At 47.9% G+C, this 18,294-nt stretch overlaps 2 protein-coding genes across 5 annotated transcripts in view; one reads left to right on the top strand and one right to left on the bottom strand.

Annotated features, from left to right (window-relative positions):
- Nucleotides 1–18,294, top strand: part of CYFIP2 (cytoplasmic FMR1 interacting protein 2) — a 49,888-nt gene that overhangs the window by 12,631 nt on the left and 18,963 nt on the right. For 3 of the 4 annotated variants that reach the window (XM_064725193.1, XM_064725195.1, XM_064725192.1), the window contains exons 9-23: nucleotides 370–474; nucleotides 3,185–3,276; nucleotides 6,030–6,147; nucleotides 7,602–7,721; nucleotides 8,040–8,165; nucleotides 9,016–9,182; nucleotides 9,455–9,602; nucleotides 9,938–10,091; nucleotides 10,700–10,856; nucleotides 11,587–11,683; nucleotides 12,239–12,315; nucleotides 13,179–13,287; nucleotides 13,499–13,618; nucleotides 14,250–14,449; nucleotides 14,910–14,997. In XM_064725193.1, the coding sequence (XP_064581263.1) occupies nucleotides 370–474; nucleotides 3,185–3,276; nucleotides 6,030–6,147; nucleotides 7,602–7,721; nucleotides 8,040–8,165; nucleotides 9,016–9,182; nucleotides 9,455–9,602; nucleotides 9,938–10,091; nucleotides 10,700–10,856; nucleotides 11,587–11,683; nucleotides 12,239–12,315; nucleotides 13,179–13,287; nucleotides 13,499–13,618; nucleotides 14,250–14,449; nucleotides 14,910–14,997 (1,878 nt within the window). The remainder of the gene's footprint in view (nucleotides 1–369; nucleotides 475–3,184; nucleotides 3,277–6,029; nucleotides 6,148–7,601; nucleotides 7,722–8,039; nucleotides 8,166–9,015; nucleotides 9,183–9,454; nucleotides 9,603–9,937; nucleotides 10,092–10,699; nucleotides 10,857–11,586; nucleotides 11,684–12,238; nucleotides 12,316–13,178; nucleotides 13,288–13,498; nucleotides 13,619–14,249; nucleotides 14,450–14,909; nucleotides 14,998–18,294) is intronic. The other variant, XM_064725194.1, reaches the window with a different exon arrangement.
- Nucleotides 15,030–17,700, bottom strand: FNDC9 (fibronectin type III domain containing 9). Its single transcript, XM_064724921.1, has 2 exons — nucleotides 17,617–17,700; nucleotides 15,030–16,496 (listed from the first exon to the last, which is right to left on the bottom strand). The coding sequence occupies exon 2, from the start codon at nucleotides 16,487–16,489 to the stop codon at nucleotides 15,827–15,829; it is 663 nt and encodes a 220-aa protein (XP_064580991.1). The 5' UTR covers nucleotides 16,490–16,496; nucleotides 17,617–17,700; the 3' UTR covers nucleotides 15,030–15,826.

The following is an 18,294-nucleotide window of genomic DNA, read 5'->3' as shown; positions in this document are numbered from 1 at the left end:
TGTCTGTAATGATTTGTACTGAATTAATGAAGGGGGGGGAATCAATCCAGGAAAATATCTTAAATTCTTCTCAAGAAGTAAGCAGGTGGAGAAAACTTTTGGGTTGTTGTTACGTGGGGAGAGGAGGAACAAATAAGCAAGGGAAGCATCCTGTGTTTTTGCACAGACAACAGAAGCAGTCCATTGTGTGTCCTCTGCCTGCCATGTGCCTCCTGGCAGATACAGGCACATTTTAAACATTTCCTCATGAAGATCAGGTGGTAGCAGGAACCTGAAATGGTCTTTCCTCATGCTGAGTGATGGAGAACTGTCTTTGACTTGTGCTGCTGACTTCATGCTGATGAAACCTTGCCTTTCCATCTTCTCCAGGTGATGGGGTTTGGCCTGTATCTCATGGATGGGAACGTCAGCAACATTTACAAGTTGGATGCCAAGAAGAGAATCAACCTTAGCAAAATAGACAAATTCTTCAAGGTCAGTGAGCTGTCTGTGTGAGGCTGGTGTTTATTGCAGACCAGTGGATTAACAGCCTGTACCACTGCTGCTGGCAAAAACCAAACCACAGGAATCATTTACAGGTCCAGAAAACCCAAGGGTTGAGAAGCTGTCCAGGCCAAAGGCTGAGGGGTGGAATTGCAGCAGGGTGAGGGGAGCAGGGCTGCCCCTCGGTGCTGCAGGGCTGTGGGTGAGAGCTGGTTCTGCAGTGGGAGCTGCAGCTCTGGCTGCTCCCTGCCAGGGCCCAGAGGATGGAGAGGCTGCTCCATGGCTGAGGGGAGCATGTGCCCAGCTGATATGGCTGCTGGCTCTTTGCACACTCCTGAGGTGTTTGCAGGCAGGTTTGCAGTGGTTTCAGGCCAGCAGCAAACCCGGCTGGTTTGCTGTGTGGGTGATGGTTCTGCTTCTCTTTCCCTCTGCAAGCTGCTGGGCTGAGGGACAGAGGACACAGCTGGCAGTTTTATTTCATGTATAAACTGCTCCCTGTAGCACAGGAAAAACTTTTGGGGAAGTTGTGTGAACTGGGATTTGGAGGTGCCCAGTGAGATAGATCTTCAAAGGGTCACTCTGGATTGATGAACCATTTTTGTCTGGTCTGAGATGTGGATTTTGGGGAAAGGCCCATGAAGCCTGGGTGTTCCCAGGGGCAGGGTGGGAACAGCCACACAGCCTCTCTCTGCTGGAGCACATCTGGCCATGGTCTGATCCACAGCTGGAGGCCAGGCTGCGCTGCCCTTCATTCCTGAGCACAGGAAAGGTTTGGGATAACCCTGTTGGTGGAGAGGAGGCTGAGAGCCCACACAGCACCTCAGGGAGGGTGGTGCCTCCTTTCCACTGCTTCTGGGACTGGGAGGCATTTTGGGTTTGGAGCAGGTCAGCTGTAGGAGGCATGGGGGGATCTAGCAAAAGACAAATGAGTTGGTGGCAAGGAGCAGGAGGACAGCAGAAGAATTTCCCAGATGGAGCAGATGGAGTCCTTCCTGAGTCCTTCGTGAGTCCTTTATTAATCTTTCCCTGAGATGGAAAGATTAGTTTCTGTTACCAAGACTTGCTCCAGATGAGGGAAAATGAGAAGGTGATGATTTGTGGAAGGGCACAGAGGGCTCCTTCCCCTCACTCTTCAGCACAGTGGACTCTCCCTGGTACTGCCCCCAGAGGTGGGGTGAGGAGCCTGGATGAGGAGGTTGGTGGTGGTGTTGGATAGAGGATGTCTCCCTGCTCATTGCCCTGAGGTTCAGTTTGTGGTGATGTGCTGGGTGTGTGCAGGGGAGGGAAGAGGTGAGCCCAGGCTTGATGGAAAGTTGATGTCCATCCTCCCCTGAGCTGGTGGGGACCTGTTTACCCCAATTTGCACCATTTCCTGGGGACAGCCCCAAGAGCAGGGGGCCACAGACACCAGAACCTTATGGACAGGGGGATAATGAGTTGTTTAAAAAACCTCCCATCACTGAGGAGACTACTCTGCAAATATGATTTATCACATCATTCTTTGGAGTTTTCTGGGTTTTCCCTGATTCAGCTTTGCTAATTCAGCTAAATCTCTACATCAGTCTTTCAGTGTAATCTGTAGAGTTTGGTCATCTTGGTGCATTCAGACAGGTTTGCTGTTCATTGCAAAGTGCTGGGGGCCATCAGAGAATGAGGTAAAAAACCTTCCATTGCATGGGGTAACTTTCTCCTTTCCAGCTTGGTTTCCATTTGCACTTCTCCAACATCTCCAGAAAAGTACCACTCCAAACTATCAGATCTCAATAAGGAAAGACCAACTTCTTCTTCACTATATCTGCTTGTTGCCTTCAGATTAAATTTCTAGTGGATTGCCCAGGAATTTGAGTGGTGAAAATGAACTACCCCTTCATTTAAACCTTTTATGGAAGTGCCAGTGGGAATCCCTGATGACAGCAGTATACTTCCTGCACAGCTCAGCCTGAGCAGAGAAGTGTGTGATAACAGGACAGGGAATTTTTCCCCATCTTCCCTGAATTTTGGGGCAAGGCTTTTGTGGCTGGGTGAAGTTGAAGCCTCATATTTTATTGATGAGCTGTCAGTAGCCCTTGGTTGGATTTTGCTTGCAGGTGGAAGTTTAGTGAAGGAGGGACCTGTCTGAGCTTGAGATATCTTCAGAGCACTTGGAATTTATCCCATCCCAAACCCTCTGAGATGTGAAGGGCAAGCAGAGCCATGTTACATTGCCTGTGTCTTTCTCTTCATGGAGAAGTTTTAAGACACCTGATAGTGCTGAGTCCCTGGGGAAAGCTGACACCTTCCTGGGTGTCCAGAATAGCAACATGCTGGCTTTTCATCCCTGTGTTCTCTTGGAGGATTAGGCTGGGAGACAGTCAGGCCTGCTCAGGACCACACTTCTCTCTTTTTGTTATAAAAACATCCTTTTCTCTGGCTGGTTACAGCACTGAACCTTTCTGGCCATAACCAGCCTGGTGGCAGTGAGCCCAGGGCTCCAGAGCACGCACAGGGAGTGATTTCCTCCCACAGAAAGCCTTGTGATCATTCTCAGTCATTTCCTAGCTGTGAAATGACCCTGGGTCCAGGTCTGCACTTTGCAAAGCTTCAGAGGTGCAGCATGCCTTTTTGGAGTCCCTTGTGTTGTGCTGGGGCCAGGCTCTCTCTCTCTCTCTTTCTCTCTCTCTCTCTCTGCCATGTTTCAACCATCTTTTGTTTTCTTTTCCAGCAGCTGCAGGTGGTTCCTTTATTCGGCGATATGCAGATAGAACTGGCCAGATACATTAAGACCAGTGCTCACTATGAGGAGAACAAATCCAAGTGAGTGCCTGCCATAATGTCTCTTGGCTTCTGTGTGTGTCCTGAGGGCCGTGGGGGCTGCAGCCCTGCAGGTGTGCCAGGCCTGTGCCCGTGTGTGTGTCCCTGTGGGGCGTGAGTCCGGCGTGCCAGCTCTGTGTGCCCGCGTGTCCCTCGCTGTCCCTGCATGGGGAGATGTCCTCCCATGGCCCTGGGCGTGCAGCCAGCTCTGTGTAGCCATCCCTGGGAGCAGGCAGGGCTGGGAGGGCTGGCAGGGAGGCAGGAGGAAGGAAGGGTGGCTGGGGCAGCGCCGGGTGCGTGCGAGCTGTGTGAGTGTGAGCTCTGTCCCTGCTCTGGGGAGATTTTAATCCACACTTTGCACCCCAAGGACAAAATCCTCCAGAGCATGAACTCAGCACTAAACCTCTGCAGTAGCCAGGGTGTCTCCTCTAGCTCAGGCAGGGCTCATGAAGAAGGATGGCAGCCATAAGGGTTGAATCAGAGGCTCAGATGCTCTGGACATTAATGAACTGGAAAAGACTGAATGTGGCACTAACAACTGGATGTGGCACTCAGTGCTCTGGTTTAGTTGACAGGGTGGTGATCACTCAAAGATTGGATTTGATCTTGATGATCTTTTCCAACCTTAATGATTGTATGATTCTGGGTATTGTGGGAGAAGAGCAGGAGTGGAGAGCTCAGGAGCGGCCTGGGCTCACGGGCAGTTTGCTGCTCCATCAGATGAATCCCCAGATGTTGTTTCAGTCACAGCAGGCACGTGAGAGGCCCCACTGGTGTTTGTAGCTTTGCATCACACTCAGTGATTGCCAGGAGAGTCGTTGTTAGGTTTGGATATCCTTGGAATAAGGCTTGCAACCCTTGTGAGCCCAGCCTGTCTGAGCTGAGCCTGGCTGTAGTGTGGGTGGCAGGCAGTGGCCTTCCACCTGTGGGACTGTCTTGGCTGGAAATCTGGTTTCTCTGGTGTCTCTGAGGAGCAGCCAGGCTGGGCTGTCTCTCCAGCAGGACAGGAACTAACCTGCAGTGTCATGGCTTCTGTTTGCTGTCCCCTTCCACCCCGGAGGGTCTGGCTTCTCTGCCTGCCAGGAGCAGCCCTCCTCCCCTGCCCTCCCAAAAACTGGTTGAAAAGTGCCCTTTAATTGTTCAGGACAGCTTTGAAAACAACGTGGCAAAAAGTTTTCTATTAAAATTGGGGGGGAGAAAAAGAAGAGGAAAAAAATTATGATTCTGTGTAATGTGAATTTAAAGAATACTCTTGAAAGAAAGAGTATTGAAAACTCTTTTAAAAACGAGAAAAATTTTCTGAAGATTTGCTCCTTTTTATCCCAAATCATTCAGAAAGCACATTTCAACGAAACATATATCAGCAGCATTCCTCATTTTCTCATCTCAAAACTGAGGTAGCTCATGGGCTGTTTTACCTGTGCACAATTTTATTGTCTGTCTTTGAAATCTGTCTCACCAGGTCTGTGTGCCGTGCTGTACTAACTAATGTTTCTTCCTCACTCCCTTGCCTTCCCAGCAAACTGCATGGGACTCCCAGTTCTAACTCTGCCAAGGTGCTTCCATGTAATCCCCATTTCTTACTAACATTGTTTTTGTCACTTTCTCTCCCTCCTTGTCTCCGTGCAAGTGGAATTAATTGGTGTTTTTCCCGCATGGCGCTTTGTCTCTGCACTGTGGAGTAGGTTGTGTGTGGCAGGGAGGGCTGGGGCAGCCCTGGCCAGTCCTGCTACCCTGCCCATTGCCCAGTGGGCAGCACATGGAAACGGGTAAGAGCCAAACTGGGGACTGGGGGAGGATGGATTTCACAAGGGATGACGTGGCCCAGCATTTCCAGGACTTTCTACCACCCCAAATACTGGCAACAAGTGCAGTTAAGTGTAGGGATATGTGTATGTCCATATCAGGGACAGGTTTCTCACCTTCATTTTGTATGGGCTGTCTAAATTGGAGAACAGGATTACCATAAGGTGGGAAAAAAGTATAATCTGAACTCCTACATTGTGATGACAGAGTGAGACATAAGAATCTCACTGTAGACAACTGGTTGCACAAAACATTTTGGTGGAGCCGTTCTGATTCTATATCTGGGGCTAATACATTACAGGGAGGAAGGAGATGTTAAATTAAATAGACCTGGTTTGTCCCATTCCTTCATACAACTGTGCCTTTGGCTGCCTTTTTTTAGGATAACATTACACACATGGTACATATGGATGAATTCAATGAAAATCTAATTCTGCTCATCATTTGTACTCAGGGTTGTTCACTGAGCTGGCAGCATGAGCCAGAACCAAAAACAATGGGAGGGCTAGCTCTTTGCAGAGTTTTTCTTTGCAGGAGAAGGCAGCACAACCCAGACCTGGAGGGAGAACCTCTAAGGGGATGGTTATTCTTAGGTTTAGCAGAAAGGATGCAAACAATGCAGGCCTTTGAAGTCCATCCTTCCCTGAAAGTTTGTCTCATAGTGGCCTGGGAGATTGCCACCTCCGCCCTTGGGGTAGGTGAGCCCACATGGAGAGCAGCCTTCAGGGTGGATGGAGCAGACACATTCAGGCTGAGAGGTGAGGCCAGTGTCCCCATGCTGCTGTGTGAGACCACCTCTGGACACCCCACACACCAGAGACACAACAGGGCTGACATTCGCCATGAGGGTGGCGTGCCTGGAGCACGTTGAAGCGCAGAGAGCAGCTGTCCCTGGGCTGTCTGAGTGCAAGCTGTGTCCTGTCCTTGACACCGTTGCTCTTTTTGCCCAGGTGGACGTGCACTCAGAGCAGCATCAGCCCCCAGTACAACATCTGTGAGCAGATGGTGCAGATCCGAGACGACCACATCCGCTTCATCTCGGAGCTCGCGCGCTACAGCAACAGCGAGGTGGGTCCAGCTGCACCTGCAGGAGGCTGGGGGCACTGCTGGAACCTGGCTGGGCAGAATTTCAGACTTTCTGTGCTAAAAGGCACTGTCCCCAAGAGAACACTGCATTTGACCTGAGGCCGTGGAGAAGGCTTCCAAAATGGAGCAATAGAACTGCGATTGTGGGTGTGGAGTTTGAATGGAAGTGTGTGCTATCACATGGTGGAAAACTTTAGAGTTTAAGGGTTTAGAATATAGTACTTCGAGTTTAAGGGTTTAGAATATAGTAATATATAAAGCAAGATGGAGGTTTTAGGGTGGAGGCTGGTCCTTTTACCTTCCTCTTCTTCACCTTCTTCTCCATAGGTTTGGGTGGTTTTGTGTAATCGGATAGAAAAGTCTACATTGAGGGCACGGGGGGTTGGCTGTTGGGTTAAAAGTAAAAATAATTTAGGTGTCATTTCTTAATTGGACAGTTTATTCTTAAAGAGCCTTGTAGAAAGAGAGATACATTTCCATTTTTAGCTTGTTAGAGTGAAGTGCTGTAGAACTCAGGGTTTGTGAGACTGTAAAGAGATAAGAACTAAAAAACATCTGAGTCCTAACAAGAAGTACTGTCTCACACATTTAATTCCGACCTTGGCAAAAAGAAACAAAGAATCCAGTAGTGGACAAGCCTGGAACACAGCAATGTGGCAGGACCATGGTCTTTCACAGATGTACAGCGAGGAGGGGTGAAGGACATGGGTGGAACAAGCTCCTCTTGATACAGCAATAAAAAAGCAGTTTATGAAAGGTACAAAATAGTGTGCACCAGGAGATCTGCAGCAACAGCTTCTGCTCCTTGACCACAGCTTTGTTAAAATAAGCAGAAAAAAAGAAAAACCTGGCAACTAAATGTTTGTAATCAGGCAAAAGTCAGAACACCAATGACTTGCAAATTGGGCTTTTCAATTACACAGGCCTGTCAGTCAGGGCTTTGAGGAAAGTTCACGAAGGCATCTCTGTTCTTTTCATTACTGAATGCCAGTGCCCTCTCTGGTGCCATTGGGACTGTTTTTTGCACGTGTGATCCTCATTCATCAGTGTCAGTTTAACAAATTGTAGCATTCTCAGGCGCTTCTTTTTTGGCATTTGTAAGAGCTTCTTTGAACTTTAATCAGTAAAGGATTCTCAAGGATTTCAGTAGTATTAAACCATTGAAAAGGAATGGGAAAGTGAAATAAAAACAGTCAGTTATTTGCTCAGAGATGACAGGTCAGACTCATTTTTTTTGTAGGGAATAATTTGACTGGCTGTGTAAAAAGAGCCTTGCCAAGGTCTTTTTTCCTTAGGGATAATAGATGCTTTACTCAATTCTAGCTTGGTCATAAGGTCAGGAATTCATTTCAGGTGGGATGTGGGAGAGAAATCTGTTGACTGAGTGAAGCCCCTGCAGCAAGTTGCTGATTGTAGCATGATGTGATTTCTTGCAGGTGGTCACTGGCTCCGGCCTGGACAGCCAGAAGTCGGATGAGGAGTACAGGGAGCTCTTTGACCTGGCTCTACGGGGGCTGCAGCTGCTCTCCAAGTGGAGTGCCCACGTCATGGAAGTGGTGAGTGCACCCCTGCATCACTGAAGGCATTTGGGATGAGTCTGGGAGCAACTGAAACTGTAATTCAAATAATGATGGAAATTCTTAATTTGCTAAATTTTGACCACATCTCAACACAAATCCATGGATGTCAAAAGCCTGGTATGCCTGGCAGCCTCCCAGATAAAGAAAACCAATTAATTAAGTGCTAATAAAGCCAAGAATGTCAAGCTGTAGTGATGTCTATAGAATGGTTTTTTGGCATACAGCCTAATTCAATCTTTCTAGCCTATCTTCTTCCTCATTGCAATGTTGACATGGTTTCTTTCCATCTTCTAGTACTCTTGGAAGCTGGTTCATCCCACAGATAAATTCTGCAACAAGGATTGCCCAGGAACAGCTGAAGAGTATGAGAGAGCCACCCGGTACAACTACACCAGTGAGGAGAAGTTTGCCTTTGTGGAAGTAGGTGCCTCTTGCTCAAGAGTCAGAACCAGTCCAGGCTGATTTCCTGTCCCTGTTCCTCAGGCCAGGGAAAGAGAATTGGAAGGGTGTTCTCACCATACTCTGCCATGTGACCCATGTTAAGGAATTAAGGGCTCCCACATCACTTAATCTGGCCAGTAAATTGCCCCTGGCCAGTGTTGGGTCTGTCATGGAGCCAGCTGATGTTGGTTTTGTCAGACGTGGGGGGGAACATGAGAAGCTGCTTCCAGAAGTCACCCCTGTAGCTTCCTGCTCCCAAGATGTTGCCACACAAACCAGAACAGGGGGCTTGCAGAGCAGTGTGATCTGGAGCAAGAGCAGCAGCTGCATCCAGGAGCTGTGCAAACACAAGAGATGCTCAGCCAATCCCCAGGACACATCAACTCTCATCCTGGCTGGCTGTAAACAGTGGGAACAGTCCTCTGAGCCAGGCTCTGGGAGGCTCTCACCTTCCTCCTGCCTTACACAGTCCGGGGTGGTTTGGATGTTGTATTATGGCTTCCTCCACTGTGCTGTTGGGCAGGGCAGGCTGCACCCACACATGGAGCATGTGCAGTTTCCTGGGATTGTGTGGCATTAAAGATACCAAGAGATCAGGGGTAAAAACAAGGGACAGGGGCCATTTGCAAGAAGCTGATGGTATAAATGCTTTCCTCAGCTTCTTGTGACCTGTAAAACAGCTAACACCCAAAAATTAGCTGCTTGATCACTGGGCTTGTGTTAGCTGAGTAGAGTTAATTCAGTCCTGAATTCTCTCCATGCTGGATTTATAGCCCTCTTCACACAATGGAAAATCAGCATTTACATCTGGGTTTAACTTTTCCTTCAGGTGATTGCCATGATCAAAGGCCTGCAGGTGCTGATGGGGCGGATGGAGAGCGTCTTCAACCAGGCCATCCGCAACACCATCTATGCAGCCCTGCAGGACTTCGCCCAGGTGACCCTGAGGGAGCCTCTGCGACAGGCTGTCAGGAAGAAGAAGAATGTTCTGATCAGGTCAGTCTGTCCCTCAATGCAGTGCAAATTCCATATATTGATTAGTGTTGTTACACTTTGTAATAATACACAAGCCCCGTGTATGCTCCAGTACACAAGCAGCCAGCAGTTCTTGTAGCCAGCAGCTCCTCCAGAGATAACTTTTGGGCATCATCCCAGCAATGCCAGCTGTGTATGATCCCACCTTTCCTCTCATATGTGCACAGCCACAGGTATTTTCATCTTGAAGTAAAATCAAATTTAAGCCCTGCTCTCCCTCTCCCCCGCCCCAGTGTCCTTCAGGCGATTCGGAAGACCATCTGTGACTGGGAGGGAGGTCGGGAGCCTCCAAATGATCCTTGCCTGAGAGGGGAGAAGGATCCCAAAGGTGGATTTGATATAAAAGTCCCACGACGAGCAGTAGGACCATCGAGCACACAGGTATGTGAATGTCTGTCTCCTGTGTGGGGAATTAATGGTCTTAGAGCCATGTAGGAGTCTCCCACCCTGCGGGTTAGCAGCTGTTTCCATGCTCTGTTCCACAAAGTCTTCATGCTGTTGTGTGTTAAATGTTGCTTTGTTGCCTAATTTGTTGTATAATTCCCAAAGCCTCTTCTTTCATGGGTTTAATTATCTCTGACTCTGAAGGATATTGGCATATGTGTGCAGAGGGTGGTCACCACCTTGGAGAAGTGTTACTTTTTGTTCCCAGAGCACCAAGGCCGTGTGTGATGGTGTCTGGAGAGTGGTAACTGCATGTCACCTTTTTTCCAAAGCTTTACATGGTGAGGACCATGCTGGAGTCCCTCATAGCAGACAAGAGTGGCTCAAAGAAGACTCTGAGGAGCAGCTTGGATGGGCCAATAGTCTTGGCCATTGAGGAGTTCCACAAGCAGTCCTTCTTCTTCACCCACCTTCTCAACATCAGTGGTGAGTTTATGTCAGGGGGAGGCTTGAACCCAGCCCTTGCATGCTCAGAAAGGCAAAAGCACATCAGCTTTGCTCCTCATTGACCTAAGCAGAAGATTTTCCTTGATTTTTCCCAAATATCCTACTTCTGCCTGGTTTGGGCGTGCTTCTGTGTAGTACTCATTATGTGAACAGGGCTGTCAGCAAGAGCAAATAGCTGCAGGTGGGTGATTATTTTCTAGGAGTGGACTTTCCTTCTGTCCCAGACAAACTGAGCCACTGGACACAGAAGAAGTCTTCCAGAATAACTCTGAGTTATTCCAATGTTCTCACTGTGGCCCTCTAGAGCAGAAGGGGTGATCCCTTCCTTCTTCTTGCATTACCAAGTGCTCAGGCAGCATGGACGTGGTCTGGGTTTAAAACCAGAGACATCCTAGAAAAATGTCCTGTGCCCAAAAGCCATGTGACCCATGTTAAGGGATTAAGGGTCCCCACGTCCCTTAATCTGGCCTTTAAATTGCTCCTGGCCAGTATTGGGTCTGTCATGGAGATGGCTGCAGCAGCTGCCTCCTGTGCCATGCCCTCACTGCCATCCCCAGGGGGTGACATGGATCCTCTGTGCTTTCCAGAGGCTCTGCAGCAGTGCTGTGACCTGTCCCAGCTGTGGTTCAGGGAGTTCTTCTTGGAGCTGACCATGGGCCGCCGCATCCAGTTCCCCATCGAGATGTCCATGCCCTGGATCCTCACAGACCATATTCTGGAAACCAAAGAACCCTCCATGATGGAGTAAGGGCTGGTGGGCTCTGCTGGGACCGTGCACGTGCTGGGGTTTGGGGTTTTGTTCAGGAAGAAGGGGAGGCTGGTGATGAGCAGTGTTTTTGGTGTGGGAGGTAAATGGATGTTCCTTGCTCTGCTGTCACATGAGTGGTGCTGTGTGAGCACCTCGTTGGCAGACACAGGGGCGACTTCCTGGCACTGGCACCTCTTCATGTGTCATAAACAGCAGCTGGCAGCTGTTGGGATGTGGGCAGGACAGGGTGGCACTGTCACCTGCATGCAGCAGTGAAACAGATGTGTCACCAAAGGGGGTGGGCCCAGGCTACGCCACCTCAACTTCTTTTTGTATGTGGGATAAATGATACGAGGAATTGCTGCTTTGCAAGTGTCATCGTCTTCATAATGTTTTCCTTGTTAGGAAAACTTGGTTGCATGGACATTGTCAGAGCACTCTCTGGAGTGAGGGCAGGGTGAAAGCTTTTTTAAGGGCAGAGAAGAAGCAAGTGTTGATTGAACAGCTCGTACTTAGCTCACTTCCAGGTTGGTTGTGACTGCTTCCTGCAGAACCCAGGGATAAAGAGGGATTATTTGAGGGGCTGCAGGGGGTGGCAGTGATAGGCATGAAGTCAGAGAAAAGCCATTTTTTTTACACCAGGCAGGGCATGACGTGGACTGGCTGCAGTTTATGCTGATAAGCTCCAAAGCTCATTTTAGATGTGGTCTGTGTTCTTGTCCTCAGGTATGTGCTGTACCCCCTGGACCTCTACAATGACAGTGCATACTATGCTTTGACCAAGTTCAAAAAGCAGTTCCTGTATGATGAAATAGAAGCTGAAGTAAGTTATCTTCATCTTTATTGTATGAAAAAAGCTCACAGGAGTCACACTGCCCTGATTGACCCAGCAATTCATTATAGGCACCTTTCTCCTGAAAGAAATATTCCATCAGACTGAGAAGTTTTCAAGAAGATTAGCATTTCCAGAGACCCTACAGACTCTCCTGATTAATGGCTTCAGCTCAGCTGTACCTGTAGGGAGCCATGGAAGCCAAAAGCTGTCAAACACTGGGGACATGGCAGAGTCTGATGAGCAGAGGGTTTGAGACATCAGAGGAAAACAAGAAATTCCCTGAGAGGGAAGGGCGATTGAGGGTGGGGGACCAGGACCTGTAAGAACATGCAGAAACTATAAAGAGAGAAATGTAACTGCCATTTTCTGCTTACCTTCAGCAATGTGAGAAGTGCAGTGTGGTTTTTTTAAGATGGTGTGACCTTTAATATATATTTGTATTAAATGAAGGATCTCTGTTGGGTTGTATTGATCTTGCATGCGTAGGAAGGAGCTGCTCTGTGCTGGTGACACCCTCACCAAGTCTTGTTTTTTCTCCCCCAGGTGAATTTGTGCTTTGATCAATTTGTGTACAAGCTGGCAGATCAGATCTTTGCCTATTACAAAGCGATGGCTGGCAGGTAGGAGAGCCTGACTGCTGATGGTGACTGATGATATCGCTGCATCCAAATTGCTGTTAACCAAAAGATTTCCCTCAGGGAGCAGCCACCGCAAGAAGACACAACATAGATCATCCCTGTCCCCCAGAGCTGGCTGTCCACGTCAGACCAATGTAGATGGAGAAAATTAATTAAGGAGACACAGTTAAAAGTGAAAAAATAATAATTGGCATCCGGAGCAGCAGTCAGAGTACAGTTTGTGAGAGCTTCAGAAAAGCAAACTGAGCTTATTACAGGCATGTCCTTGCTTGACTTCTGTTTCTGTACCAGGCAGAGGACTGGAAGCCTCCCATCTCTACAAAACAGGAATATGCACTTGTCCTCACCCTAGTAAAGCAGCAGGACTTGTTCTCCCTTTGGGGAGATGAGATAGAACCTTTGTGGCATATCCTCCTTACCAATTTAAAGGGCATGGATGAAATCTAGTGAGAGTCTTGTTCTCATGGCCCCAGAGGTGAACCAAGTTCTTCCATGTGACAGCAAGTTCTGTCTCTAGGTCACATTTGGCCTTAGAGAAGGAGGACAATCACCATCACCAACCAAATGTTCCCACAGCAGATCTTCAAGGAGGGAGCACACCAGGGGAAGCACCCAGTACCTGGCACTGTTATCTTTCAGCACATTTTTATATATTTTTGGATGTTTTAGCCACAAAAGACAAGCAGGAAAGTCCCCAGAAAACAACTCCTGCTCTGTGATTTAGTGTGCAGAGATTTCTTGCAATTCCGAGCCAAGATTAAAAGGGCTGAAACAACTCTGGAAAGACTCATAAAGAAGCTGATAGTGTACATTTCTATTTTCCTGACACTGCTTCCCTTTTTCAGTGTTTTACTGGACAAACGTTTCCGGGCTGAGTGCAAGAATTACGGGGTGATCATCCCATACCCCCCCTCCAACCGCTACGAAACGCTGCTCAAGCAGAGGCACGTCCAGGTACAGTGCAAGCAGCAGGCTCCAGTACTCATCATGACACAAAAATGAGTTATGTTCCACATTTCCCTCATTCCTTCTTAAGTAATCTACTTGTGCCACCACTTTCACGTTTAAGCAGACTTTGAGGTTTGGTTTTAATTTGTGTGTGGAGTAAAAAATGAAATACCTTGTCCCCATCAGTATATAACATGGAAATCTTTTCTTTTGCCAGCTGCTGGGCAGATCAATTGACCTGAACAGGCTCATTACCCAGCGCATCTCTGCAGCCATGTACAAATCATTGGACCAGGCCATCAGCCGCTTCGAGAGCGAGGACCTGACGTCCATCGTGGTAAGAACTTCTATTGACTCTGAGGATGAGCAGGGAGACTAATACACTGCTGGGGATGCACAGTCAACTGTGTGCTGTTTTGAGTTCCCCTGCAGTGGGTTTCAACCAGTCATGTATCTTCCTTTATGCTGCTGAGTCCTTACTGTTTCTGTTTATGGAGCTTTAATTGCATTATTATCAGACCATTAAGTATCTGTGTAAATCATAAGGTGACAGCAGTTAGACTTTGCAGAGCTCATAGAAGAGAGTCCTGTAAACTGGGGGAAGGAAATCTTGCTTTAATTCCCAGCTGGATGAAGGTGGCTGTGACATTGTTCATGTGTGTACAGGATTTGCTGTCTTTGATATGATACAGGAGCATCAGAGTCAAGTAGTGTAAAATTACCAGTTTCCACCTTTGGAGGATTCTGAGGTGAAAGCCAGCCAGTGCTCAGTGGGGCACAAATTAATTTTGCTTCCTGCAGCTTCACAAAACACTGGACCAGGACCCCCTTGGGAGGAAGTGCAATTGGCCTTGGCTGCTGAGTTAAATTGATGTATTTAGTTCTGCACGCGTGTGGATAAAAAACCATTCCCCTGGCAATTAAATCAGCTGTTTCTGTTGCATTTTCTGCTGCTTTATGTGCTGCAGGAGCTGGAGTGGCTCTTGGAAATCAATCGCCTGACGCACAGGCTGCTGTGCAAGCACATGACCCTGGACAGCTTCGATGCCATGTTCCGCGAGGCCAACCACAACGTGTCCGCGCCCTATGGGCGCATCACCCTGCACGTCTTCTGGGAGCTCAACTTCGACTTCCTGCCCAACTACTGCTACAACGGATCCACCAACAGGTGAGGAGGGACAGCAAGGCCGCCTGGAGACCCTGCTTTGCTTTCCACAACGTCAAACCTGCCACTTAAAATTGATGTGCATTGTGGAGAGGTTTGTGCTCCCTGTGGGATGCAGCAGTTGCTCTTAAAATGAGTTTGAACCCCACCATCTTCCTTTTGTCCTGAAAATATTAGTAACAAATTCAAACAGTAGTTAGACAGTAAATGAAGTGGCTGAGGGTTGGTTTGCTCAGAAGGAGAGTTCTGGTGGCTGCTCAGATACTGTTTTCTTGCCTGCCAAAAATGAGAAGAAATCTCTGTTTTGGTAAGTTTTAAGATTGTGGCAGGATTTTTCATTCCTGTTGTTGTAGCTCAAGTGATGAATTCTAACTAGCCTGCAACTGCACGTCATCCCAGACCATGCAGTGTCAGTTATCCAGCCTCTGACCACTTCCCTCCCCATCTCCCGTGCCTGCTGCAGGTTTGTGAGGACAGCCATCCCCTTCACACAGGAGCCCCAGCGGGACAAGCCAGCCAACGTCCAGCCCTATTACCTCTACGGGTCCAAGGTCAGTAAATGAGCCACAACAGCCAGAGGGGTGGGTGTTGGAAATATTTATTTAGGAAGAGAAATAAACACAAGGACTGGTTCATTTACAGAGTGGTGGGTGTGAATGAGCAGGGTCACATCGCTGTGTGCAACCTAACAAACATGCAAGAAACAGATTCATGTGCTGTTGCTGTTGTTTTTCCATATTCTTCTCCATAAAATGCCCATGTTAAGGGGTGTCAGCACTGCTCTTGCTTGGTGTTGGCACTGAAACTGAATCAAATCCATCTAAATGCACAGGCAAGTGAGCAAGTTGGTGCTCTGATGCAGTGATGCTCCCCAAGGAAGGTACCACTTCAGGAATCCCATTTTCTGTTCAGAATGGGAATTACTAAAATACTTGTGTGTGCACTACTTAATACTGACAAAAAGCTTTTTTCTCAGGCTGCAATGACTGTTTATGCAGGCATTACAAAGGCTTGGGCTGTGATGCTAGTGGAGGGGCACTCAAGTGTGAAACTACTTGAGTGGAGTTTATTTCTTATGCACATTGATTGATGACTCTGAGGTGAACCTACAGCACTGATGCACATGAGCTAATGACACTACAGTCTGCCAAGCTTGGCTGTTCCCAGAGAGCTGACTTGGTTTCTTTTTTAAAAATCCTCAGTAAATGAGAGCATTTTTGTCACTTGACAAAAATCTTTCTCCCTGTGACCAATGTCTATGCCTCATGTTCTACCCTGGGACAGACAGCTGCCATGGACACACAGACAGTCCTCTTGGCAAGAGCTGGGGAAGAGCAGGACAAACCAAACCTCTAAGCAAGATTTTGTTTCCTTTTGCTTTCATTGAAGGCCATGCTGTGGCAGGATGGCCCTTTTATCATCGCTGCTTTTATAGGAGAAAAAGCAGTGAGGGGAGTTATACGGGCTCTCCTTCACAAAACTGGAGCTCCTCATCAGCACAGTGGTCATGGGCACTTCCAGCAGCTCCTCTCTCAGTCCATCACCCAGTGGCTCCTCTGGTGAGCCACTTCCTTCCCCCACTTCTTCAGAGCTGCAGTCGGGGTGCTTCAGCCTGGCAGCCCAGTGGCAGCGAGCAGACCAGAACTGCAGGCAGCCGTAGGCCAGCAGGGCGAGGAAGCAGAGGAGCAGGAGGCTGCTCACCATCCACATGGACGTGGTGGGCTCGTGCTTGGAGCCGCCGAAAACCAGGGGGATTTTGTCCAGCGTGTGGAAGGTGGTGCAGTGGTTGCTGGAGGGGTAGGAGTTCTTGCAGGTGATGCAGAGCACGTAGATGGTGGAGGGCGTGAGGCGGTGCAGCACCAGGGAGCTGAGCGGGTGCGGCACGCGCTCCTCGCGGTGGAAGTTCTGCCGCAGGTAGCCGGCGAAGACGCTGTTCCAGTTGGGGCGGTACATGACGTGGTAGTAGTTCTCTGGGCAGGGGCTGCTCATGGCCCAGGACACCGTGGCACTGGTGTAGGTGATGTTGTGCACCTCGATGTTCATCGTGCCCCTGAAACCACAGGCAGGGAGAGGCTCAGGTTTCTGATTCGTGTCAGAGCTCAAAGGATGCTGACATCCATAAAGTCTTTCCTTTCTCTTCCTTAGATTTGACTCAAAACTATCCCGCCTCACTAAGGTTACATGCTAAAATTACAAAAGACAAATCCTGCTGTTGCCCAGACTACTGTACCACTCTGCTTCATAACAAAAACATCCAGCTGGAGCACAGGGTATACTTTTTGCTCCAGTTGTATTTCTTATAAAATCTCTGTGGCTGCTTGTCTATATCAGAAGCTATTTTAGCTTTTTGATTCCCACAAAATAAAAATGATACTGCAAATGTGATTAACATAAAGTGATTATTAGCTATTAAAGCTATTTTAGCTTTTTGTTTCCCACAAAATAAAAATGATACTGCAAGTGTGATTAGCATAAAGGGATGATTAAACTAGCTCCAGCTTGCCTTGTGAAGCTGCCAATCAACAGATATTTTGATTTTACACCTAAATGCCATTTAGAAGGCTCCATGATGGTTAATTCACTGTTTCAAATTGTCACTGCATTTTCTGTACCTTCCTTGCTTCATAAAGTATAAACTCTTTCTGTTCCTGCAGCATCTCACACTGCAATATCAGCATCTTAAATGTGAAATCTGTAGGTTGGTGAAATATAAAAGCAGTGCCTTTAGGGAAACACAAATATATGAATAGTAAGAACAAAGACAGAAAAAAGACACTGCCTGCCTAACAAATTTAAATATTTAAACTGATTTGAGCCAGAGCCAGTGAGTAGTAGATGATGATCCTCATGGTACAATGTCCTGTAGTCTTTTGATACTCTCTGGGCTGTGTTGCTGTTTAGCAACAGCCACAAATTACTTGAGCACATCCCTCCTTTAGATCCCAAAGTGCTCTCTGAGGCTTGCTGCAGGGCTCTCTCCTGCCCAGGGAGTGCTCAGAGCAGCCCCTCCATTCAATTGAGCTGGTTTACTAATTCCTTTTTCCTCTCTCTCTAACAATAACTAACTTTCCTTTCATTCACTCAAGAATAAGCTCATTTAGTGACTGCTAATCAGTCCTTACATGAGGCTGCACATGCCCATGCTGAGCCCTCCCACAGCCAGCACTTACCTCCAGCCAGGTCCTGGGTGGTGACAGGTCTGGTGACAGAGTCAGGCAGTGCTTTGCCAGCACTCACCTCCCTCTGCCTCTGCTGAATCCCTTCCCTGAACTCCCTCGTTTATACCCAGCTCGGGCTCCGTCATCTCTCACCATGGCAACCAATAGGAAAGGATGGGCAGGCATCTTCCACTGATTTGGGAATGTTATCCCTAAAAGCTTCTGCCTGGGAGAAGTCTGTGTCTCCAAGGTAGGAAAAAACAAGCCAGGTAGGGTTTTTTGCTGGTTTATTTGGGTTTTATTTTTTCCCTGTATCCACAGTCCCCCAGCAAGAGCATCACTGAGCCCAGCAGGGTCTGGGGTTACAGACACATGGTGTGAAATCTGGGATCCTGACCTGTGGTTCCCATTGACTCAGAGATTCTGTCTTTAATTCTGTGATTCCTTGCACACTTAAACTACTGATTTAAATTAGAGCTATCAGCAGTACATTTTGATCCCAGATACTGTATATACTGCATTTCATACTGCAATTTCCAGTAGCCTTTTAATATTTTCTAAACTGTGTGATGGGAATAGGAATTGGCTTTTCAAAGACTCTGACCTCCTGCTGAACTGCATGGGATTAAGATCTGCTCTCCTTTGAATGCCTCTGATTTACAGAGAGCCTGGGGATGTCCCCTGTCAGTG

This window comes from Zonotrichia leucophrys, chromosome 13 (genome assembly GCF_028769735.1).
Source record: "Zonotrichia leucophrys gambelii isolate GWCS_2022_RI chromosome 13, RI_Zleu_2.0, whole genome shotgun sequence".
In the NCBI taxonomy this organism is placed as follows: Eukaryota; Metazoa; Chordata; class Aves; order Passeriformes; family Passerellidae; genus Zonotrichia; species Zonotrichia leucophrys.
The sequence above is the reverse complement of the archived record's forward strand: the minus strand, read 5'-3'. Positions and strand labels throughout refer to the sequence as shown.

Coding starts and splice junctions, on each gene's coding strand:
- FNDC9 (XM_064724921.1), bottom strand. CDS start 16,489: ATGAACATCGAGGTGCACAACATCACCTACACCAGTGCCACGGTGTCC.